At 43.9% G+C, this 25,845-nt stretch overlaps 1 protein-coding gene across 1 annotated transcript in view; it reads left to right on the forward strand.

Moving 5' to 3' along the window:
• LOC142765966 (uncharacterized) overlaps nucleotides 1-25,597 on the forward strand; it is a 135,948-nt gene extending 110,351 nt beyond the window's left edge. The window contains exons 13-16 of the mRNA XM_075867774.1: nucleotides 4,951-4,998; nucleotides 9,618-9,665; nucleotides 11,216-11,263; nucleotides 25,476-25,597. Coding sequence (XP_075723889.1) covers nucleotides 4,951-4,998; nucleotides 9,618-9,665; nucleotides 11,216-11,263; nucleotides 25,476-25,541 — 210 coding nt within the window. The 3' untranslated portion in view covers nucleotides 25,542-25,597. The remainder of the gene's footprint in view (nucleotides 1-4,950; nucleotides 4,999-9,617; nucleotides 9,666-11,215; nucleotides 11,264-25,475) is intronic.
• Nucleotides 25,598-25,845: the final 248 nt, after the last annotated feature.

Raw genomic sequence — 25,845 nt, forward strand, 5'->3', positions numbered from 1 at the left:
TATTTATCCTTGTTTACAACGCTCCCGTTGTGCCATATCCCATACCTTCTCGAAGACAAACTGGCTCATTGAATTATTACTCCCACTGACCTGAACCATGGCTGCCAGTACATCATCAACGGAGCGTTTCTCGCGGAGGTATTCAAATTACCCTACGAAGTGTGCCGTCATCAGGGACTCACTCATGCGGTACGTCCACACGCACTTCAGCCCGAACGACTCATCAACGCCGTGCTTCATCCCCTATGGCGGTGTTTTGTTTTTATATATTCCGGCGCTACTTGAGTACCTACCTTACCGCGTGGACACGTTGTTTCTGCATGTGGGCACCACGGACATCCTGAAGACTAGCTCTTCAAGAAGACTGGATTCGTTGAGGGAGGCATTGAAACGATTGAGACAGATGCGCCCGAACATCAAAACACTGCATCTTAGTCTGCCACTACCTCGCGCACCCAATCGCCGACAGCGGGACTCGAACAGGCGATCAATGAATCACTTTAATATGGAGGTACAACGATTCAGCAGAGAGGCTCGCCGTCTCTACCACTACGGGTTGTTGGGAGCAGGCATCTATTTCGTCGAACATTGTTTCTCAACACTCCCGCTGTGCCGCTTCCTGGCTGCTGACGGCTTACATGCAAGCTTCGAGGGAGTCACGCTGCTGGCACAGCACACGAGGGTGCAGCTGCGATGGACGTCGACGGCATAGAGATCGGCGGCAATCGCTTGCCCGGACAACTCTAGTGCCAAGCCCCCTTAACAACAAGGAGCCGAGCGACACACAGAGTCATCCAGGGCCCCAAAAGTGACGATGTCGCCACTACCACCAGCGAGGCCAGCGAGCCAGCGAGTCCCACCAGTGAGTCAGTGATGGGCGGCAACTGCTTGCACGGCAAGCTCCAGTATCAAACCCCATTCAACAACAGGAAGCCGAGGGAAACAAAGAGCCATCCAGCGTCCCAGCAGTGACGACGTCGCCACTCCCACGAAAAACACGCGGAACAACTAACCAAATATCTATCTCACGAAATTGCCCCTAAGGGCCTCCGCCTAGCCTGCAACCCCTCAATGTCTACACTAAGTGAAGCAGAAAGGGGGAAGTGGGAAACAATACTACTAGAAGCGTCTTTGCAACTGACTCGGGTCAATGCGGACAATAGTGAGCGTAAAGCCGCCGAATACAGTCTTACGGAGGCCACGCAGAAATTGGTATCTAATCTCGGAGAGCATGAGGCAAGAGAACTGGAAAGGTATGAACTACAAAAGAGAGGCGAAATTTCAGTAGTAAAAGAAAGAAAAGTCAATCAGTACTGCAGAAGCTCCACTGCTCTGCAACAGGAAAATAGGAATGAGGCCGTACAAGAACGCCAGGCACCACCCGTACCACAACCTAACTTTGAGGAGAAAAATGGGAACTCGAAACTACAGTGCCATCCTAATCAAAACGCCCTTACTCTTGAATATGACGCTGACACTCCCGTGTCACGTGATAGCCAAGAGCAGCCAAAAACTTATTAGAAAAATGTCCTCAATCTGCTTAACACAACGCTCACACCCGCTCAGCTTCAAGTTTTGTCGAGAGGCTTAACCTTTTGTCCGTCATCCGGTAGATTCAATGAATTTGAACCCTACCAATACCACGATAACTTTGCGCGTAATCTCCGCCTCCATGAATACTTTTGTAGCGGCGTGAGAAGAGAGACGTGAGACGGCGTCGAAGGCGGCCGACGGGGCCGTGCTGATCTAGCCACTTTATTGCACGCCTGAAGAGGAGCTGCGGTGGCTGTCCACGTCCGACGCGCCAGGTGCGTGAGCTCGTTCTAATCCTCGCGCAGCTCGAGCTAGCATCAGCTGCGCGAGAGGCGCGGCGCGGTGGTTGAGAAATGATGATGGTGATGATGGCACTACAGGGCTCCCCCCCTAGCGCTTTGCGCGATTTGAAGGCGTATGAAAAAGAAAGAGAGCGACAAATGCTGTATACATGAACGGCAATCCATAAAGGGTTCATGTGGCAAGTCCAGGTTGTCAACGTTTATGGGCCATCGGTAAGCAGTGTGTCTCCGGTGGGCGACTCTGGGAGAAGCGCAAGGGACGAAGAAGGAAGTGCCGGGTCGCTGTGTTCATAGACACGTTCATCCCACAATTACGTGGCGGGACCATTCGAATGCGCACCCACCGTTTCGAGTAGACGTGGCTGACAAACGTGCCCACAGCTGGAACTGTGGACAGGCGCTGAAGAGCCCGCGCCGGCAATGTGGGCGAAATAGTGTGAAGGGTTGGAACGCACCCTTGATGACCGAGCACTGAAGTTTCACAGCCACAGCGGCGTCTCGGACAGCGCACAGGGTGCCGAGCCTGCTGTCGACAAGGAACAACGTCGCGGTCGTACTGGTGCGGACGTCTCTGTCGATGAAACACCGGCCTCCGCGTAGCACTGCGACCGGCATGCTGGGGCGTGTGGCCGAGTCGACGGGTGCGGAAACACCGTGCATTGCGGCTAGTCATGTGCACGGCAAGTGGTTGGCCCTTGCGTCGGGAAAACCTCGTAGGTGTTTGCGCCGTCTTGAAGGCCAAGGCTGCAACGCACGGCTGCATAGCAGCACGCTTGAAAAGGGGACGTTCTGTTTTACGGCGAACGCGATGATTTCTTCTATGCGCTGTCAAGTGTGGTAGACAGGCAGTAGGACTGGGCGTCGTCGCTCGTGTCACCAACGAGCCCGCGTTGCGGACACACGTCTGGTAGTTGCCGTCCAGTGTCAAAGGCTCCGAGGGATGGTTGTGGAGCCCAGAAGTCATGGCCTTGGAGTTGAGTGGCGTGCCCGTGCTCGTCGCGGCAGCCTGGTGGTTGTCCGCCTGCATGGGTGGTACAAAACGTGCGGTCTGTCCGGCAGCATCCCGCAAGTTCGGTCGTAGCATGTCACGGGCAGGAACTTCAGCTGCGGGAGACGTTGAGGTAGGTGATAGTGGCTGCTTGCAAGACGTACGGCGCGTTAAGGCCGGTTGAGAGTCATCTTCGGACACCGTCGACGGCGATGCCTCCGCGATTGGGGGCGAATAGCAGGCACGACGATGTCCGTAGTTGCGGCAGGCTCCAAGGCGTGCGGCGAGGTTGCCGTCGAGAAGACTGACCTGCCTGAGTTGTCTGGGGTGGAGGAAGACGTGCAGGTGGCAGGCACGAGTGACAGACCTGCGTTCGCGGGCTCCAACGGGACGCCCCTCTCGGTGCTGAGACCAGTCGAAGTGGGAGCGTCGTCTACCTGGTCGTCGTGCTCAGTTGCAGATTTGGATCTGTTTTGGATCTGCCCACTGTTTGGATCTGCCCACTGATTTGGATCTGCCCACTGTTTTTTGTTTTTCTTCTTTTTTTCCTTTTTTTCTTCTTTTTTCACATGCACATACAAAGTGTTTATGTTCGCCTTTCACTTGATGACCATTGAAGGGAAACGGACGAAGATGAAAAATAAAGAGCCGACCGACCCGTTATTAAGGGGAAACCCTTTCTTCACGCACGCCATCACGGACCCCTCCCGACACCGCGGCGACAATCTTGGGTTGCCCGACTCACGTCGAGAACTGACCAGCACGTGATAAGAACCGGATGTGGACATACACGGACATTTGGTTTCGTTGTCAGTGTTGAGAGTGGTTCTTCTTCTTTTTTACTTTCTATTTTTTCTTTTTTTTCGTCTTTTTCTTCTGTTTCTTTTTTTCTTTCTTTTTTTAGTTCTCTCTCACTATTGCGAACATCTTTCAAGGCGAGAGGGACGCGACAGCAACGAAGTATAAAAGTTCATGTTAGTGTAACTCATCGCCTGATGAAGTGAGGACGCCTTCCGAAACTGTTGGGAAAAATATATATTCATCTTTGTTCGCAACGCTCCCGTTGTGCCATATATATATATATGTACATATATATATATATATATATATATATATATATATATATATATATATATATATATATATATATATATATATATATATATATATATATATCTTTATTTATTATATATATATATATATATATATATATATATATATATATATATATATATATATATATATATATAAGTAGGCAACAAAAGGCCCTAAACTGCAGTAAAAGGTCTCGGATTTGGAGGAGTTTGGCCCAAATATTGAGTCTCCATTTCCTTTTTGGTTTTTAAGAATCGTCAGCTTCTAAAGCTGAATTCAAAAAAAGTAAATTGAAGAAGCAAAATTTGCTAATTAAATTACAAAAGGCACATAATATTGCGTTTGCCTTCGCTTTCTATACCTGTTATGTTAAAAGGTGTCTATTAGCTTGGCTAACTGCTTTATTATTGTGTGAGGTGGATGCTATCATAGGTAATTGCCTAGTACAATTTAATCTGATTTAGAATATCATGCTATATTGGATGCTAAATTCCGCAACCTTGAAGTGATGAAAAGGACAATCATGCGCACTGGACCAATCTCACGTTTGTGTATATCTGCACTAAGCTGTGTTGCGCTCTTCATTGTGCCATCACGACGTATCATCTTACCATGCGGTATTAACTGGTCCAACATGTTAATTGTCGAAGTTTTCTGTCAATGTCTTCATGATTATCAGTTTCTCGAAAGCAATCAGCCACTGGAATTGCCACTAAATTTTTTTGCGTTCAGAACCCAGGGGTAACAGTTTTACTGCGTGGTGCGCAAATTTGAGCTCGTCATATTGGTGATAATTTAGCGATCGGAGATTGCTTGTGTAGACTTTGTAACATATTATATAGGACTCCAGACATCTTTTAGTGCCATTATGAATACTAGCTTAGATATTGTTTGCTTGTAACTGATGGACAGTTATCATCTTTTAATGAGCAGCTGCACCACGTTTGGCCATAAACTGAGACTTTGGAAGAAAATTGATAGCTGCGCAAATATACGTGCACTTTTTGACAGATGTACTGTTCATTTTTTCAGCCTTCTACTCCTCCTAGTCTTGAAACTGTCATCTTAGGTGGAGTTCAGGTAAGCACTTCTTGTCAAACAAACTATGCCATCTTTGATGTGATCCGAAACTATTACATAACAATTGCATTGAATACAGAAGAAACTAGACCTTTAGCTCAAATGAAAACAAAAATAAAGCTTAATCTCGCTGTGTATTGCTCAAGAAACCGTGAAGCTAGTGTATCTCAGAGCTCTAACCTGAGATTTCTAACAAATGCTGTAAGTCTTTCCTTGGCGTAGATCGATTAGAGCCGAACACCCATAATGTGCAAGCTGCCGAGATTGTTCAAAACCCAGCTCCAGAAACTTGCGTGCAGCCCTTGTCGTGGCACTCCGGGTCGGATCACGGACGTTTTGTAGCTCGTACACTGCTCGTGCTACTCCAGGCAAGCTCGACATTGTGTCTGCGCAGACTTTCTCTGTATATGGCGGGCCTCTCGCGTTAGCTGCTCTTGACGTCTGCTTGGCAATGCGAGGTGAAACACAAGTGGTGCAGAGCTGTGGTTTCCTCATTGCTAGGTAACAATAAGGATGGTTTTTAGAGGCGTAGCTCCTTATGACCTAGGCTTCTCTGTTGGAGTTGACATCGGCTTCTTGCGCCGCAGCCACCACTGACGATGATGATGACAACGGTGATAATCAATAAGAGGCACGTTCTATACCTAAAGTTTTCTTTCTGCCGTCGTGGCTCACCCCAAGCAAGGTACTCACTATAGGTCTTATTGATGATGTTGCCGCTCAAGACAACGAAATGCCTTCCAGCTTACATATTCTTTAACTGCCATCACGATAGAGCATACGCTTGTGCTGTACTATCATTTGTCACCAGCGTCATACACGTGAACATGACGATGACGCTGATGAGGATGTAGATGATAATAACAATCGCGAACAATGACTGGATTGTGTGGTGAATGGCATATCGCTTTGCTGCGCTGCATTTTGAATGATTGAAAATAACCGACAACCACCACGTGAAGGCACCCTGATATCACTTTTGTCCGATGTGATATCCGATGCCACAAAACGGTAATAATATGGCAAAATTGAATTTACAGATAAGGGATCTGCCAGGTATGCACGGAACGTACAAGACAATCACAGCGTAAATCAGTAGAACAGTTTTTCAGTGCATTTGTTTAACACTATATAGGTAATTGCTGCATGTGCGCTTGCAGTAATCTCACTATGTCTTTAATCGCCATATATTTATGTATGGGAGGTATTATTTTTTGATAGTTTGTTATCTGTAAACTTTGCCAGATACCCATTCATGGGAAAAGGCATAGAAAACTTGTAGTAGCCTACATACATAATGGAAATAGTTACACAAAAGTTAATCAATTTAAAAAGTGCTATTATATATAAAGGCTAAAACTTCGAGCTGACCAGACAGTTGAGTTTACCTCTGCTGATAGAAATCAATGTATGCCTGAATTGTCTCCAATTGACATTTATATCACAAGCATTTTCAAGTATATCACAAAGCAGACGTTATGTTGGAATCCGTTAATATTATTGACGAAAAAAAGCTCAATTAAAATACCTGTCTTTGGCAACGTACGATGAAGAAGGCACGTAAACTTCGTAATTTTTTGCAGCTAAACACAAAACCCTATTACCAAAAACGGGAAACCTGGAACTCTTTTCCTAATAGGTTAGCCACTCTAACATGATAACTATTATTTCTTCAAGATTACTCTTTTTTTCGTGGGTTGGGCACAGAGGAGATATCTAAAGGCAAGATCTAACTAATAATGATTTAATTGGGGCACAGCCTTGAATGTTGATCGAAGTAACTTCATAACTCCTAGTTTGACTTCATTGAGGTTTTCTAAAATTATCATGTGCTGATAGTCTGTCCGTTCAGTAACTCCCTCCGTCATACTTGTACACATTGGTAATTACCGATACGCTTTGTATTCTACTTTTGGTAGTACCGAAGTTACAGGTCCATGAAGTGAAGCTCGCGCTACCTAATAGGCCAGTTTAGCAGCTCTGTCTCACAGAGACATGCGACCTCTACTAAATTGAAATCATTTGTGGTGGTAACAATGTGCGCATTGTTCTGAGAGCTACTCATTGTCATGAAGCTGTAAGAGCTGTACATAGCAAAACTGAATGAGTCATTATCATTGCACTGATTTTGTTTGAAGGCAGTATGCAAAGATCCAAAAGAATGTTCAACTGCTCAGCTTCAGGTGTAGTAGTGGAAACAGTCAATTTCGCGGGAACTGACCAGCCGACTCAAAACTCACCAGACTCAAACACCAACTCAAGGTGGCTCGCATGATAACTTACCTCCAATAAAGCAATATTTCTATATTAAGACAGGTAATGATTACGCGTTGCGCGATGAGCTGTGAAGAATGCCCTGATGAGAGAACTGAGTGCGTTCATTGAATAGTTCTACTAAAAACATGGTACGTTCCGTACAAGGTAGTGACGTAACACTAGCGCATATATAACTGTGTAAAACAAAGAAAAAAATGCCTAATATACTGTTAGGCCAAAGCGTGAAGCGTTCTAATCGCTATAATGTGCTATCTGAGCAAATACTGATTTACCAACTCTTCTTATAGTCGACCAAATAAGAATCAGCTTGAGTAGTTGTGGCACTCAGTTGCCGATATAGTCAAAACTGACGTTTAGATGCCAAAGTGTTAAGGCCGAAAAAGTTCTTGAGTGTCAAAGACAAATGTCTTTTGTTAGTCCCAAAAACGTCACAGTACGAAAATTGAGGTGTCCTCAGCACATTACGACAGTCGTTGCTCAAAGGCAACAGGTATATGTGTGCTTGACTCTCAGAACATTCTAAGGTTGTGCTAATGTCGACAAACAAAAACGTTGATTCGGAAATGATCATAGGAAGGGCAAACCTAAATCATGGCTTTCGTGTTGTAAGTGACCACATCACCCGATTTAGGAACCCTCTAGCTGTTCAAGTGTTGGTTGATTACTTAGGTGAGAACTTCTGTATGTGCATCAGCTGTCGTCAAAACACCTCTCAATTTCTAAACAGCTCTGTAAAGTTATGGTGCAACCATGTAATGTGATTAACATTTACATCGCATGGAGTTTTGTAAGAAACGTACTTATGACAGCACAATCGCTACGGAAGCGCTACTTTTTGAACGAGTTGGACATGAGCATGCGATTTTTTGATGATAGAGCCGGAGAAATAGGTCTCCCAAAACAGGTCCAGAGGCCCCCACAAAAAAACCATTTCGGTCTTTAACTATGCGCCTAACGTGGGCTTTTCTGACTGCTGAGAGATGGATCCAGGCGGACCACCGCTGTTATTCAAAGACGAATGGTCAAACCGACTGTCTAAATGAGACCATCACCAACACGCTAGTGATGTACATTCGCTATGACGTCCTTGTATAGCGCTCGAGCGGCCGCCTTGCTCTGCATCGTGACACCGTGCGACCGTCGTGGCTTGTCAGGTTGCATGCACAGGAGCATGTGTGGCTTTACAGACATGCAGACATCCTCTGCACGGGTGAAAATTCTGAACGATGATCTTGTTTAGCCGAAATTGTGCTTTACCTCAGGGTGCTTTTGTCACATCTATTTCATAAGACGAAGCGACTTTCGGCTGAAAAATTGCGGCAGCAAGAATGACGCACAATTTCTTGCTGATTTAGGCATGCAATTAAAAGAACATGTCATTTCCTACAGGTGCGTGAAAAAAGTCTAGATGACCAGAGTATCAAACGGAAACAAAAAGTGCATCGTTTATGCAGGCGTGTATTCTCAGTCGAGACGTAACAATATATGTCTTGTGAAATACATGTGAAAGTGCAATGTGAATGTGAGAGAAGATGTTCGTTTAAACGAGCACACCGCTTGTTCGCGATGCAACGCATACTTATGTACTCGCGACGGCACAACCCGTAATGGATGCGACGAGTCATGCCACAGTTCAAGACCAGCTGCTTGCCCGCTATACACAGACGTGGCCATGACTGTATGCCGACATTGATCACAGAAAACCATATACCATCATTCTGAGGCTCAAGCTTGTATCACCGATATCAATGTAGGGGCTTGATTTTGTTGGGCTGTGCTACTTCCGTTCCAGGTACTGGTTCACTAAGTGAATAGTTTTGACCTAAACACAGCTACTGCTGTTTTCCTCCACATCACAAGCTTGCGACAATACTGTCTTGGCTATCGCTTGCCACACAGACTTCAGCAACGTATTTGTAAGAAGCTATAGTAAGTCCTAGAAAGAGGCTTTGAAACTTTTCCTGCATAGCACTTAGATTTGAGCGGTCATTTAAAAAGATTATTCTGCCCTCTTATAGATATACGGTAAACTCTTCATAATAACCTAATGGGCTGATGACACAACATTAGGTTCAGTGCTCAGCGATTCTGATAAAAAGCTAAAAAATATTTATTGGCGTTACGAATGAAATTTGGGGAGTGTTTTGCTTGTATATTGCAAACCTCTCCTACGTTTTGCAGTGTTTATGCGTCCAATTTACCCACAAAATTTTATATTGCTGATAATTAGAAGCTTCACTAATAACAGCACTTTATTTGGAGATCCTTAATTAGCATAAACCACAGAGACTATATGCATATGTGTATTCAGTTGTGTAATGCAATGCTGTTATCCTGTCCAGCCTTCCAGTTCCCCAAAACTTGACACTGTCTTCTTCGGTGGAAATAAGGTAAGCATTTTATCTGTAACTAATCATCTAGTCTTTCATCCTGAAGAAACCTATTACGCAATGTCTACCTTGAACGTAGTAAAAATGGGACACGCGACAATAGAAGGAAAACTTTTGTATTGTGAACCTATAATTTATATTATTGAGGCAATTGCACGTTGCAATTACTTTTGCTTTAAATATGACGGTCCTCGGGAACGTCTGCTACTTTTTCTGCCATGGTCCTCTAGAATTTCCTAGCACACAAGCCAACATAGGATTGGTCACAGTTCTACTTTCAAGTAACCTTTGTTTTGCATGAACTAATCTTTCACGGTGTAGCACGTATATATATATATAACTTTCAAAACTTGTGCTGAAAAAAAAACTGCTTCGAAAGCCAACTCGCTGACCAGTATTTAGAAAGACCCCTTGCATGCTTAATGTTCTAACCATGCGCTGGAAAACAAGTTTGACCTTACTTCTCTTCACCTTTTGAAGTCTGCACGATGTCTCGTTCTGTAAGTACATATATAACCAGTAGTAGTGAAATTTCGCTATTATTCTCATTTTGTAATTAAGCGACTTCGCACATACGCTGAAGGCAGCCTGTTGCTGTATTCTGATGGTCAAGTCAGTGTTCAAAGTCTCACTTTTGTAATAAAATGCGAGTGAAAGAAGCACTATTATGGGTTATTTATATAAAAAGGAAACAAAAGGCACAAAACAGCAGTAAAGTGTCTCGAATTTGGAGGTGCTTTGGCCCAAATATTGATTCACCATGTCCTTTTCGATTTTTAAGAATTGTTAGCTTCTTCAGCTGACTTAAGAAAATTGAAGATGCAAAATTTGCAAATAAAACTACAAAAGGTAAATGTATTGTGTTTTTCTGGAATTTCTATATCTGTTATGTGAAAATGCGTCCATTAGCCTGGCTACCTATTTTAATAATGTGTGAGGTAGATACTATTATGAGTGATTGCCCAGTACAATTCAGTCTCATTTGAAATATTATGCTATAATGGATGAAAAATTCCGCAACCTTGAAGCGATGAAAAGGGCAATCATGCGCACTGGACCAATCTCACGTTTGTGTATATCTGTACTAAGCTGTGTTACACTCTTCATTTTGCTGTAACGACGTATCATCTTAGCGTGTGGTATTAACTGGTCCGAAGTGTTGATTGTGGAAGTTTTGTGTCAATATCTTCATGATTATCAGTTTCGGCAAAGCCATCAGCAACTGGAATCGCCATCAAAATTTTATGCGTTCAGAACCAAGGTTAAACAGGTTTACTGCATGGTGCGCAAATTTGAGCTCGTCATTTTAGGTGATGATTTAGCGATCAGAGATTGCTTCTGTAGACTTTGTAGCATAATACACAGGACTCCATACATCTTTAGGTGCCATTATAGATACCAAATTAGACATTGTTTGCTTGTAACTGATGAAAAGTTATCCTCTTGTAATGAGCAGCTGCACCACGTTTAGCACTAAACTGAGACTTTGAAAGGGTATCAATATCTGTGCAAATATAAGTGCATTTTTGAGAGATGTACTATTTTTTCAGCCTTCAACTCCTCCTAGTCTTGAAACTGTCGTCTTAGGCGAAGTTCAGGTAAGCATTTCATGCCTAAACAAACCATGCATCTTTAATGTTAACTGAAACATTACATAACAATTGCATTGAATACAGAAGAAAGTAGACCTTTAGCTCAAATGAAAAGAAAAAGAAGTTTAATCTCGCTGTGTACTGCTCAAGAAACAGTGAAGCTGGCGTATCTCAGAGCTCTAACCTGGGATTTCGAAAAATGCTATAGTCTTTTCTTGGCGTAGATCGATTAGAGCCGAACACCCATCCTGTCCAAGCTGGCGAGAATGTTCAAAACCCAGCCCCAGAAACTCATTTTCAGCCCTTGTCGCGGCACTATCGGTCGAAACATGGATGTTTTGTAGCTCGTACTTTGCTCCTGTTTCGTCAGGCAAGCTCGGCGTTGTGGCTGCGCAGACTGTCTCCATATTTGGGCGTGCATCTTGCGTTAGCTGCTCTTGACGCCTGCTAGGCAGGGCGAGGTAAAGCACAGGTGGTGCAGTGCTGTGTTTTTTTGCATTTCTAGGTAACGATGAGGATGGTTTTCATAGGCGTAGCTCCTTATGACCTAAACTTCTCTGTTGGCGTTGAAATCGGCTTCTTGCACCGCAGCCACCATTGACGATGATGATGAAAATGGTGATGATCAAGAAGAGGCACGTTCTAGACCTAAAGTTTTCTTTCTGCCATCCTGGCTCACCCCAAGCAAGGAAGGTACTCACTATAGGTCTTATTGATCATGATGCCACTCAAGACAATGAAATGCGTTCAAGCCCACTTATTCATCTGCCATCACAATAGAGCATACGCTGGTACTGTACCACCATGTGTCACCAGCTTCATCATCGTGAACACGACGACGACGCTGATGAGAATGTAGATAATAGGATTGATCGCGGAACAATGACTGGATTGTGCGTTGATGGGATATCGATATGCTGCGCTGCATTTTCTATGATTGGAAATAACCGACAACCACCAGGTGAAGGCACCCAGATATCACATTTGTCCGATGTGATATCCGATGCCACAAAGCGTAATATAGAAGGCAAAATTGAATTCACAGATCAGATATCTTCCAGGTCTGCACGAGACGTGCACGACAGTCACAGTGTAAGTCAGTAGAGCAGTCTTTTAGTGAATTTGTTTAACACTATTTAGGTAATTTCTGCAAGTACGCTTGCAGTGTTCCCGATATGTCATAAATCACCATATATTTTGTGTAGTGGGAAGCAATATTTTCATTTGTTTGTTATCTCTAAACTCTGCCACATACCCAATCATGCGAATAGGCTTAGAAAACTTGTAGTAGCCTATTTCTATATTGGGAATAGTTACACAAAATTTATTCAATCTAAAAAGTGCGAGTAAAATATTTAAAGGCTGAAACATCGAGCTGACCAGACAGTTGAGTTTAACTCTGATGATAAAAATCAATGTATGCCTAAATTGTCTCGAATTGACATTTATATCACAAGCATTCTCAAGTGCATCACAAAGCAGCCGTTTTGTTGGAATCCGTTAATATTTTGTTGACTAAATAAAAGCTCCATCAATACCTTTCTTTGGCAATGTACTATGAAGAAGGCACGTAAACCTTGCAATTTTTTGCAGTTAAACTTAAAAACCTATCGCCAAAAACGGGGTACCTGGAACTCTTTTCCTTATACGTTAGTACCTCTGACATGATAAAAAATATTTGTTCAAGGTTACTCTTTTTTCGTGGGTTGGGCACAGAGGAGATATCTCATGACGAGATATAACTAATAATGCTTTTTGGCACAGCCTTGAATGTTGATCAAAATAACTTCAATATCCCTAGATAGACTTCATTGAGGTTTTCTAAAAATCTCATGTGCTCATAGTTTGTCCATTGAGTAAATTTCTCCATCATATCTGTACACATTGGTAATTTCCTATATGCTTTGTACTCGACTTTTGGTCTTACCAAAGTTACAGGTCCATCAAGTGAAGCTCGCGCTACCTAATGGGCCAGTTTATCAGCTGTGTGTCACAGTGGCATGTGATCTATGCTAACTTGAAATCATTTGTGGTGGTAACAATGTGCGCGTAGTGCTGAGTTCTACTCATTGTCCTGAAGCTGTAAGAGCTGTACATAGTAAAACTGAATCAGTCATTATCATTGCACTGATTTAGCTTGAAAGCAGTTTGCAACGCGCCAATAGTATATTCAATTGCCCAGCTTAAAAATTAGTGGTGGAATCTGGCAATTTCGCGGCAAATAACCAGCCGAATTGATCAAAGACAATGTCATGGGTCTTTTCATTATTCACAGAAGCATCTGTAGCTCCCGAATTGTTACGCACAATCCAGACGGTTTAATATTAACTATTTATTGGGGCTAAGGTGTGTCCGAAAGTGAAGAATACTGTTGCAGCGTTCCTAACAGGCGATCCACAAAAAGATTCAATCTCTTAGAATACCTCGAGCGAGGCCCGTTTCTTTTTCGTCGAAATCCCGTTCTGTGGAGGCGTGCGCCTTCACGGCGTTTTCTTGTCTCAACATCAGACCGCTGGTCTTTTGGGGGGCGCACAAATTTGCGCGCGTAGTTTGAATACCACGTCTGTGTTGCATCGTTATACGTCCTCCATGAACGCATCGTCCCAATGCGCTGAAGCAGCGTTGCTTACTTGGTCTGAACGCCTGGTCTCCATTGGAGAAATATGTATTCCTTATGATCGGGTGTGTATAGTTCGATGTTTATCGCCTGCCATAGTATGGCTTCATCCTGACCACATGAACAATTTCTGTGCTTCTTCAGCGTCTTGACGAGCTCACTTGTCCTTCCGGTGTCACCCCGTAGTTCAAGGAGCCTACGTGACGAAGGGCTCGGTAAGGGTCGAAATAGCACTGCAGAAGCTTTTCGGATAGGCGAGGCGTCCGCATGGGAGTCTAAATCCAAACTCTGTCGTCTGGTTCATAGTCAACTCCTCTCCACTGAAAGCTGTAACAGTTTGCATCAATGCGTTGTTGTTTTATGTGATGTCGCGCCAACTGCGCCGCTTCGTCGGCTCACTGAGTGAACTCGCTAATATCTGGCTTGTGCTCTGTATTGTCGCTTACAAGAAGCATTGCATCTAATGGTGTGGTAAATATTCGACCATAGACTTACTGTAATGGCGCCACTTTAGTAGTCTCATACACAGCAGTTTTATAAGCGAAAATGGCGTACGGCAGTATTTTGTCTCACGTGCGGTGCCCTAAGTCAACGTAAATTAACAACTGATCGGTGAGGGTTCTCCTGAGTCGCTAATTTAGTCCATTCGTTTGGGGGATGATAAGCAGTTGTTTTGCTATGACTTGTGTGGGCAAGTTTCATAGCAGACTGCGTCATATCGGCTGTGAACGCAGTTCCTCGATCCGTGATAACCACCTTTAGGGAACCATGACCTAAACATGTACAATGTTAGTGACGAAAAAATTAGCTTCTTCTATGACCGTGCCCCTGGTTAGAGGAGAGGCTATCTCGTCATACCATGTTAAGTATTTTGTCGCCACTACTATCCATCAGTTTCCCACTTATGACGTAGAAAACGGACCAAGTAGATCCATTCGTACTTGTTGAAACAGTGATTTAGGGGGTTCTATTGGTTGGAGAAATCTTGCAGGTTTCAATGAAGCCGTTTTGCGTCTCTGGCCATCTCTTCATATCCTCACCCAATGATGTACAGCATCCAGTAACTTTGGCCAGTAGTACTTTGTACTGATGTGAGCCAGTGTTCTATTCACTCCGAGGTGCCCTGCTGCTGGGTCGTTGTCACAGGCTTCTAGGATTTCGGATCACAAGGCCAAAAGAACGACAAGTAGAAATTTATCTCTCTTGCCCAAAGTTTCCCTTGTATAGAGCATTGTTTTTCATCAGGTATGTCGAGGATTCCCGGACGAAAGCGCGAGGAACACACACGGGATGCCCTTCCAGATGCTTGATCAGCTGAAGTAACTCCGCGTCTGATCGTTGATGTTGAGTCACGTCTGCGGTGCTTACGATTTCAAGAAACGGCAAGTCGTCTCTATCTTCCACAGGTGCAGATTCCACTGGTGGGTGTGACAGGCAATCAACATCACTGTGCTTACGACTCGACTTTTACACGACTGTTATGTCGCATTTTTTCAACCTGAGGCTCCATCCAGCAAGTCGCCCAGCAGGGTTCTTTAGGCCTGTGAGCCAGCACGGTGAGTGATGGCCGCTCAGTGCGAGAAACGGTCTGCCATATAAGTACAGGTGGAGTTTTCGTATGGCCCATATTACCGTCAGACGTTCTTTTTTTGTCGTCGAATAATTCATTTCAGCTCTCAAAAGAGTACGACTGGCATATGTGACCACTCATTCCTCTCCGTTTTGCAGGCGCACGAGGATGGGGTCTAGTCTCACATTGCTTCCGTCTATGTGAATCTCTGTTTTGGCTTATTCGCGGAAATGCGCAAGGACAGGGTGGTTTAGTAGTCGCCGCTGTAGCTCATTGAACGCGCCTTCTTGCTCGCTTGTCCAGGTGAAAGGCGTGTCTTCTTTTGTCAGTCGGGTTAGTGGTTCCGCAATCTTCGAAAAATATATGATGAAACTTCCCTAATAAGCGCAAAGTCCTAAGAATCGTCTCACAGCCTATTGATCCGTCGGTCTAGAAAACATTTCTGCAGCTGCTGTCTTTTCGCGGTCAGGTCAAATGCATTCAGAGCTAACCACATGACCGAGGAAAAGCAGTGAATGAAAACCAAAAGGACACTTTTAAGACTTCATCGTCAGCCCTGCTGAACTAATTAATTAAAGCACAGTCCGTAGTCGTTCCACATGCTGGTCGAAGGTGGCCAGAAAGATCACGACGTCGTCTAGATAGGCAGAACTGCCATTTTAACTCGGACAGCGCAGTGTCCATTATCAGCTTAAATGTGGCGGGTACGGAACACAGGCCAAATGGGATTACCTTGAACTTGAAAAACCCATCTGGCTTGACGAAAGCTATTTTCTCGCGATATCCTTCATCCACCTCTATTTGCCTGTATCCGCTCTTAAGGTCTAGAGAGGAAAAAAGTTTGTCGCCTCGTAGTCTATCAAGATTGTCATCGATCTCTGGAAGTAGATAGACATCCCACTTGGTGACGACGTTCAATTTTTAGTAGCCAACGCAGTAGTGTAAAGTTTGGTTCTTTTTCTTTACCAGCAATAACAACAAGGAGGATAGGCTGTTCGATGGGCGAATTACGTCGTTTCTAAGCATTTTTTCAAGTTGACCTTTGAGGACTTTTCCCTCTTTTGGTGACACTCGGTACGGGTGCTGGTAAGTAGGTAACATTTTCATCGATAATGATGTGGTGTTTGATCATGGTTGTTCTTTGCACTTTCGATGACGTGGAAAAACACGAGGCCTATTCCAATATAAAGTTCTCGATTTTCTTTTTCTGGTTCTGTTATAGGGGTGCTTCATTGTGGATAGATGTGAGTATGGAATCTATGCTGTCGGAGTGTAGCGGTGCAGTCTTAGAAGAATTCAAATCCATATTCAGAACGTATTGTGAAGGTGACCATCACCAGTTCCCTTCGCAAGATGTTGCACCTCATTCCAGAAATTTGTCTGAAAGACATTCGCACACCCATCACGTCGCCGTCGAATACCTTCTGCTGCACAGATCCCTTTCTTGAGTAATAGCCCAGTATTCTTTTCTGCCATTCATTCACATTCGTTGTATACATTGCTTCTTACGGTGACAACAGTGATGGATCTTGGAAGTAATGTTACATCGTCGCCTGCAATATGGAGCGCTTCAAATAGTTTTTCACTCTTCAATTTCGTGATGCCGTGTTTCGTGAAAAACAAGACGCACGTTTCCTGCAAGTTTACACTGTGCCGTAGGCCTGCAAAAAGTCCATTTTAACAATTGCATATCTTGCACACTTCGATAGGACAATGAAACTGGCGACGTAGTTGAAACCACGTATACCGAGTCCAGAGTTACACATGCCTGCCGGATCAATAAAGTGTCCCCCGACGGTTCGCACTTGCGGTGCAATTCAAATGATCAGCACCTTTTTTGGCACTCGGGCAAGTCCCCTGCTTATGGTGGAAAAGTCCGCGCCTGTGTCTACCAAAGGATTTGTTTCGTAGCCGTCTATGAGTACCGACGAATTAGAAGCGACGTTACCATTTCCGCACGCAGTCTCGTATCCATCATCACATTTCGAAATCGGCACTGGAGGTTATTTTCTTGCGTTGGCAGTGGCCTTACCTCCACAGGTCACCGATTCTGGTTTTTCTGAAGTGGGCTTTGGGGAAGTCGCCTTGGAGAGTTTGAAGATCAGCGTAGACTTGGTGACCGATACTTTGGTGGCACGGTCGACCGAAACTGATGCTGCTGCGAGGAGCGAGTACCTTTGCGCGTTCAGAAGTACTCCTCGATTTCAACAGATTGTTACCAAATCATTGAACCAGCAGTGTTTAAGGGTAAGCCCCGTAGTCCCTCTTGACAATATTCAAACATCCGCTAAAGATGGTTACCTTCGCCGAAGTGATAACAAAGCAGAATTCGATCAGGAGTGCGCCATATATCAGCTTTTCAAATCCTCGTCCCAGCTGGAGACGGCGTGAATTTAGGTTTTGCCAGATGGCTGGTTGCTGCGGCTAAATATGGTCCAAAAGCGACGAAAGGTGGTACAGGGGCGCGTCTCAGCACCTCGGTGTGCAAACTGCAGGCTGCGTCAGAACCAACGCTTGAACCAGCTGTGCTTGTGGCTGCTGCTCACAAACTGCTCACGGACGAACAAATCTGGTGGAGGAGCAGGGTAATGACCCCAAACCCAGTTGGACTTCGGGAAAGCAGGCCGGAACCACGACCACTCAAGCCAATAAAGCTCACGCCAGTTCATCAGTGCACCAGCCGTCCTAGATCTACGCGGTGAGCCATCGGAATTTCCCCTGCCACCAGAGCCTAGAGTGTCTCAGCTGTATCCGGTGAAAGTACCAAAATGTCGTCTCGAACCGCTTCCACGTACGTCGTTTCACCTCCAGTCGCTGCCAAGGATGTCGTTGTGGATGCGCCGCGGACGCCTGACCCTTTTCATGGCAATTCCCATGAAGGCGCCGAGAATATGCTGGAGAGTTTTGAGTGCGTCCCTAACTGCAACCGATGTACCGAAGAAGGGAATCTGCACTGAGTTTATTTCGCGTTGCAGGACAGCGCACGAACGTGGTTCGAAAATTACGAATGTGCCATTCAGTCGTGGGAATAGAATGAAATGCAAAAAATAATTACGAATATTTTTTTTCCAGTGAAGGTGGAGCCTTCAGTCCAGGGCCTCTGTGGCCTTTGCCATCTTGCAAGCGCTGTCGATCAGCTTGAGATGTTCTTCAGGCTTAGAGCAGGACAGCACAGCCTCCCACTACTCCTGTTTTGGCGTACAGTTTCTTGGCACTACCTGTGTGTGTTGGCAGAACCATGTCACGTGGTAAAGTGTAGGGTGTTCTCTGCATAGCGGGCATTTGTTGGTGTATATTCCCGGACATATTTTACTCAGAAGACTGAGATTGGGGTACGTATTCGTCTGCAGCTGTCTCCAGGCAACCGACTGCTCTCTGTTGAGGTATTTGTGGGGAGGATATATCCTCCTCAGGGCTCCCTGGTGTTCTAAAATTGCTCCATAGCGTCTAGTAACTGTGGCTGGTTCCTCATCGTTGTGCGCCCCCCGGTTGGCGTATTCTCGGGCAATGGCGTCGGCACGCTGGTTCCCTGTCACAGTTTCATGGCCTGGTGTCAATGGAGCAGCTCGAGAAGTTGATTTTTCTTCCCTTGAGTATGCGGATGGCAGCACTGGATATGCGTCCACTGCTGTACCGTCAACACGCGTCTTGCGAGTCAGTAACTATTTCTGTAGTAGACTCTTCGCTCTGGTGTGTGATGGCGAGCACGAACGCTACTTCCTCAGCCTCGAGGATGTTGTTCCTTTTGATCGAAGCGCTGTTGACTTCCCTAAGTTGGTGATCAACAACGCTTACAACTGTCCCGGAGTGCTCTCTGTATGTGGTCGCGTCAACGTACAATACGTTGGTTCTCGCCTTGAAATTGTTTTGTGCTTCTGATCTGGCTTTTCTTCGAATCATATGGATTTCTGGATGCATGTTTCGAGGTATTGGGCTGACTTCAATGATCTGGCGAATGTCCTTTGGTATGCTCGCCGTGTTATTGATTTCTCCACACGCATTCCTCATGCCCAATGTCTGCAACGTATGCCTGCCCGTAGCAGTCAACATTAATCTCATTTTCTGCGCAACAACATGCGCCTCGATGTGTTCTTGCACTGTGTTATTTATCACGAGTTTCAGGAATTTCTCTGTCGAGGTGCTGACAGGTAAACCAAGGGCGCACTTGTAGGCTTTTCTGAGGATTGCCTCTAGTTGTTCTTTCTCTTGTGGGAGTGTTGTTTGGTAGGCGACACTGTACACAATCCTACTGACCACGAGGGCCTGTACAAGTCTACAAGCGTCCTCCTCCTTCATACCCCGTCTTTTGTTAGAGATTCTGGTGATCATCCTCGTAATTTGCGCTGTAGTGTTTGAGAGCTGTCTGAGGGTGTGGTCTATACGACACTTGCTTTGTATCCACATGCCGAGAATCTTGATTCGAGACACTTCTGGAATCTTCTTCCCTCCTGTATAGACTTGTATGGAGTTTTGCAGATCGTATCCTTGTCCGTAGACTCTTAGAACTTCTCAGTTCTCCAGAGAGCAGACGAGGCCACATTGACGCACGTAGTCATGAATTGTATCAGCTGCGCGTTGAAGAAGATCTTGTTTTTGGCCTAGAAATCCGATTGTCACCCAGATTGTAACATCTTCTGCGTAGATGGCATGTCTGAGTCCTTCAATGTTTTCGAGGTTCCGAGCTAAGCCGATCATAACGACGTTGAACAGCATCGGCGATATCGCAGAATCTTGGGGTGTTCCTTTTGTGGGCGTATCAAACGTATCAGTGCGTATGCCTCCTATACCAATTGTGGCGGTTCTGTTACTGAGAAAAGCTTTGATGTAGTGGATCTTAAGTCATAAGGCTGTACTAGAGGGGCTCAGTCGTGGGTTAACTACCGATGGGAGCTACTGGCCACATACCCAGCACCTCCACTATAGTTGTTATGCACAATCCAGATGGTTTAAGAATAACTTTTGGGGTAATTTGTGCCCGAAAAGTGAGGGAAAATGTACCAGCGTTCCTAACAAGAGATCCGCAAAAGAAATCCATCCCCGAAAAGACCTCGAGCTTTGCCCCACTTTTTTTGTCGAAATCCCGTGATAACGAGGCGCGCAGCCTTACGGCATTTTATGTCTTATCAACAGGCCGCTGGTGTCGCTCGTCTCCTTGGGTACGCATAAATTTGCGCGCGTATATTGAATACCGCGTCTGTCAGGCATCAATATTATTTGTTTTCGCATGTGAAATGTAATTTTTAACCTTTATTAAAAATAGTGAAACTTGAATTGTGGGGGCGGGAAAATTCCGTTCTATTCTATTGTAATATTCTCAATTTTTACATTAGTTTGAATTACCATTCTGATTTTACTTTTATTCTTTACAGTTTAGTTTGAATCTCAATTGTCCAAGGTGTATGAAATCATAGGCAATGAAAATTGCCAGGCCTGCGCTGAAGACGCAGCACAGTCACAGTAAAAGCTAGAAGAGTGGCCTTGCAGACCTTTTTTGAAACACTCATTGGGTAACTACTGGAAACACACTTGCTTGATATCCTTCAAGTCAATATAAATAAATTTATTTGGGTAGTAGGCTAGCATTCACGACGCTAATTTTCGTCTTTATTCTGAGAAGCATGGTAGCCGCTAAACACTTGCGAGTAATTTCGTGCCAATTGTTCATGCAGTGTCTGATGACGATGAGGAATTATTTCTGAACTGGTTATGCGCCAATGTTTTCATCAAATATTCATTTTTTTTCTTTAAGCGCACGTGGTTTTAACAACCCCAAGTCATTTTTGTCGAGTCTCTGTTATCAAATCTTCACGTTTCTCTCCAGCATTCAACTCCCCAAACCGTATGCTCGGTGCCAGCTGACTTAATTTTAGATGACATTTTTTCCGAAAAATGCCAAGTTACTACCAAAGCATGTTCTGGAAGGCCTGCTTCAAGACCATCTTAGTCGTTTTCTCAATTACGCAGTAATTTTGACGGATCCATTGCGAAATATTCAGAAGGCTTGAGTAGGTAATTTTTCTCACCAGCCTAATTTGTCTTTTGCGCTCCGATTGCCTTACTTCACACCAATTTATCTCGCAGAATTTCTAGCTATTACATTGAATCTTCAAAAACTCAATTCTCAGCAACCAAAAGCTATTATTATTTCGGATGCTTTGTCTGTTTGCACACAACTAACGTCCACAAAGCAATCTACTCTTCTCAGGATATTTTGGTCTCTCGTACCTCATAGCCTATCAGAAGTTCGGTTTATTTGGGTCCCCGGGCATGCTGGAATGGTACTAAATGAAATTGCTGATTCACTCGCTTCGGCACCTTTGAATTTACTTGTGGTGCTAGTAGCTCTACAGTTTCCTTTTAATACTGCCGAACGATTCAAACGCCTGTTATTCTTGAAAATCAACAAAACATCTCTCCTGAAATCTGAAGAATTCCGGCACTTGCAATTCACACGGAACACCGCAAAATGCCTTTCCCGTTAATGTGAGGTGACCCTCACAAGATTTCGCTGTAGAGTTCCTCGATTAATTTTTTATCTCCACAAACCAGAATTTACATTAACTAACTTATGTTCAGTTTGCAATGAACCGGAAACAATAGATCACTTTCTTCTTACATGCCGCCGTTTCGCCCTACTGCGCCGAATAATTCTTGAGAGACCAATTGGTATGCTCGGATTGTCAGTTAATACATCCACCTTATTATCGTTTGGAGCCAGTCAGTTGGGTGCGGGCCCCAGTGCTGTTTTGTCAGCGCTACATAAAGTCAATCATGCAACCGGAAGGATACGCTGCTAGTGGTACTAACATATATATACAATTCTTTGTCCCCTTCTTCATTCTTACTAATTGGTTTTATATATTCTGGTTTATCAAATTCTGCACTTTTTCACGTTTTTGAAAGAAACAGTATTATCGTTCTTATCTAATTTCTCTCTTTTTTTCTAGCAAGCGTCGTACAAAAATATCTAATATAAGGTAGAGTGTGGTCAATCCCTCTTGTGGGTATGAGCCAAGATCTTCTAGGCAAGAAGAGAAGACAAGACTGTTAATATGGGAACAAGAACAAAGTATTGAAATGGGTTAAAGCATTGAATGGCCCACTCCTTACGCTATTCGCATTGTGCGACAACTGGTTGTTTTTTGCGGTTTTAAAACAGTTTCTAAGTCGTATTAACGCGATAGCTTTCCCGACATCAAGCATGCCTAAGGCATTGTTGAAAACATTGTTGAAAAGAAGTCACAAGCACCGGTGTAGCGGGGCGTTATAATACTGGGCTGGCACCCAGTGGACCCGCGTTCGAGCCTCACTGTGTCATTGGTGGTAGATCAAGCCTGCCTAAAGTGAGTTTGACAACAAGTTACAACCCCCGGCGGCAACTGCTGTAAATGCAAGAAGGCGTCGGGGTCACAAATGAAGGCATACTCAGTTCTTCTAGCTTATGACCTGTGATTTGTAGAAATATTTGTACTACGACTATGCAAAATCGACATACAAGTGCCGGCACGCTTGCTTTCTGGTGCATTACATTATTAGCCGCAAACCTGTGGAGTACCATACACGTATGTAGCGCTTCTTCACTGCACCATGCTTCGTCAATTAAGAAAAAAACCTTGATACCTGCCACGCATTAGCGATTTCGTAAAAATATGTTATTCTGAGGCGAATGAAGATCAAGAACAATAGCTGTAGCACATGTAAGTGGTTGTACCATCCGATAACTCCGTTGTTACGCCATTCGCAGAGTATGACGCCTGGTTTTTCCTTTGCAGTTGTAAAAGGTTCGGTTACTCGTATTGCCATGATTCTTTTCCCCAAACTTGCCTAAGGCCAGTTTCTAACAAAGTTTCAAGCACCGGCGTGGCTAAGTTGTACCATACAGGGTTGGCGCTCAGGATTTCTGACTTTGAATACCTTTCTGTTTCTATTTCGCACGATAGTACATACAGACAATGGTGGCGTTGGCGGACAAGTTTGGCGCACGCGACCCTTGTTGTCACCTCATAACAGCTCTTGCTTTAAAACGTACTAGTTATGACCGATAAACATTTCTATAACTGTACACCTGTTGACAATCATTCTCTATGCGCGAGTGATCAATGTCGTGGGATGTTTACGGTAAGAAGCAATGATCCCACTGCTTCCAACACTCATGATAGTTGAGTTCATGGATACGCCAAGATTTGTCGCAGATGGTGAAAGTATGACCTTGCACTTTGAGATCTAAGCGTTTAAAAGCATGGGAATACCGGTCTAAGATTTATCACTCTAAGGCCGTGACGACGCGCCACAAAACAATGTGCCCTACCAAGCACATCAGACGCACCGTTTGTTCCAGAAAACTAAAGAGCCCAATTTGGAACTTTCGTATTGAAGTCTCGCATGCTCTACTCGTGGACTCCAGATTAAATGGGGATGCACCGCATCGGCTGTTGTTCACAATCTGTCTCGTGTGTTGGATGCCTTATGCACTTCGGTCAATATTAACCGCATCCGCTCTTGATGAAGTCCGAGGTACTTGTTGCATGCGTACCACTTCTTTGATTGCTGTACTGAGGTCCAATGGTTTTTCAAAGACGCACCGCGGACTTCTGTAGAAGGTGTGAACATATGAGCGAATTCTTTCAATATTTTATTGCTGAGTTATTTGTGCCAACGTTCTTTTTACAATTGTTGCTACCCGCTCAAGTTAGGCCACCATGTGCGATAATTAGCGTAAAATCCTGTCTTGTCTGTAGGCAGAGAAGTTTGGCGTCTTACCTTCACTCTTTTTGGTATGAATACGCCTGAGAAATTGTTCTTATTCTTGATGTTTTTTGTGACTTTCCCATATTAGAGTTAACTTCCAGAGCGCAGGAATATAGCACAGTGTATTTCCTACCTGCGCGGGCGCAAGTTGCCACTGTTTCCGCGATTTTCTCTATTTCTGCATATAGGTTTTGCACTTCTCGTGCTATGGCATCGCAAGGTATTGAAGATGGAGTACGTAGTACGTTACTTCTGGCTGTCGGCCTATTTGTGAAAGCTCTTATTTTATTCAGCCCTCATCAGTGTACATGTCTAAACAAACCATGTAAAAGTATTACCAGCTTGCAAGTTTGACTACTAAACTTAGCTCTGTTTCAGTGTCGTAGCTGGTCATGATTGTGGCATTTCTTCGCAAGGTTCTTCCTCGCGTAATGCAAAAATTTTGGACTTTAAAATATTACTATGGACGCAACGGGCTACTCTTAAGGAAAATAGTTATTCACGAACAATTTCCTGAATGAATAAACTTTTTCTTTAGAAACGAGGCAATCATCTTTGGAGTCGTTGTAACCACGCAGTTATAATTTTTTCATGCAATGTCATAGCAATGATACAAAACTGAAAACAACGTAATCTGTTTCTCCCTAAAGTGTGAAATATCATATAGTATATTTACCGTTGTAGTTTCAGGCATTTAACTTTAAAACTCATTACTATTAGTTATAAAATCATCTTTATTCTCATCATTGAAAAAAAGAACTTAGCATCATTTCAATAACACTCAGTAGCACGCATAGAACTCATTAGGTTTGTTTATCCTCTACAGAACAATTCTCAATGTACTATTGCCTACTTTTAGGTGTTAGAATTTCGCTTGTGTATGAAATTTGCTTATGTTTAATGCTTCTTCACATTGCTAGTTCCATATATCATTTAGCCTTGTTTGATTTGATGTTTACTTTATTCCGTTTTGTTTTTTAAATCAGTCTTCAATAGTGATTTTCTCAATGTGAATGTAAAAATACTTTTCTCCTTTCCTATTGACGCACTTCATACTCTATAAAATACATAACTCATTGTTGGCCGAGAATATTTTAAGCCCCGTTTATTTTTGTTAAGAGGTCTCCCGAAAATTTCTAAGCAATGAATGTTGTTCATCACAAGACAATTGCTACTGCTAATGTTCAAGTAATTTCCTTAACAACAAACAAATTTTTGGTATTTTGAGGTTACCTGTATTATTTGCTTTTGTTTGAAGAATTTTCATGCTGTACTTGTTTCAGCCTGGCTCCCCCCTCAGTCCCGCTGAAAGCGGTTATACTTCATCTTCGGCAAGTATCACATGCTGATTCATGCGATCGCCTTTGATGCTGCTATCTAAACGTGTATTGTGTATGCAGCACAGATCACGTCAACACATCGGAGCAAATGATGATGCAGTTAGCAATGTATTATTTGTTAATAGTGGACTTTGTTGGAGTTTGACGTTCCAAATTAAGATATGATGATAAGATATGCTGTAGCGGAGCTCTGCGGCAAGTTTGATCAAGTGGTGTTCTTTCATGTGCACTGATATCTCAATACACCGGCTTCGTGTATTTTCACCTTCATCGAAAACACAGCGCGAATGCGAAAATTTGCTAACGCAACCGG

Source organism: Rhipicephalus microplus, chromosome 6, assembly GCF_043290135.1.
Source record: "Rhipicephalus microplus isolate Deutch F79 chromosome 6, USDA_Rmic, whole genome shotgun sequence".
Classification (NCBI taxonomy): domain Eukaryota; kingdom Metazoa; phylum Arthropoda; class Arachnida; order Ixodida; family Ixodidae; genus Rhipicephalus; species Rhipicephalus microplus.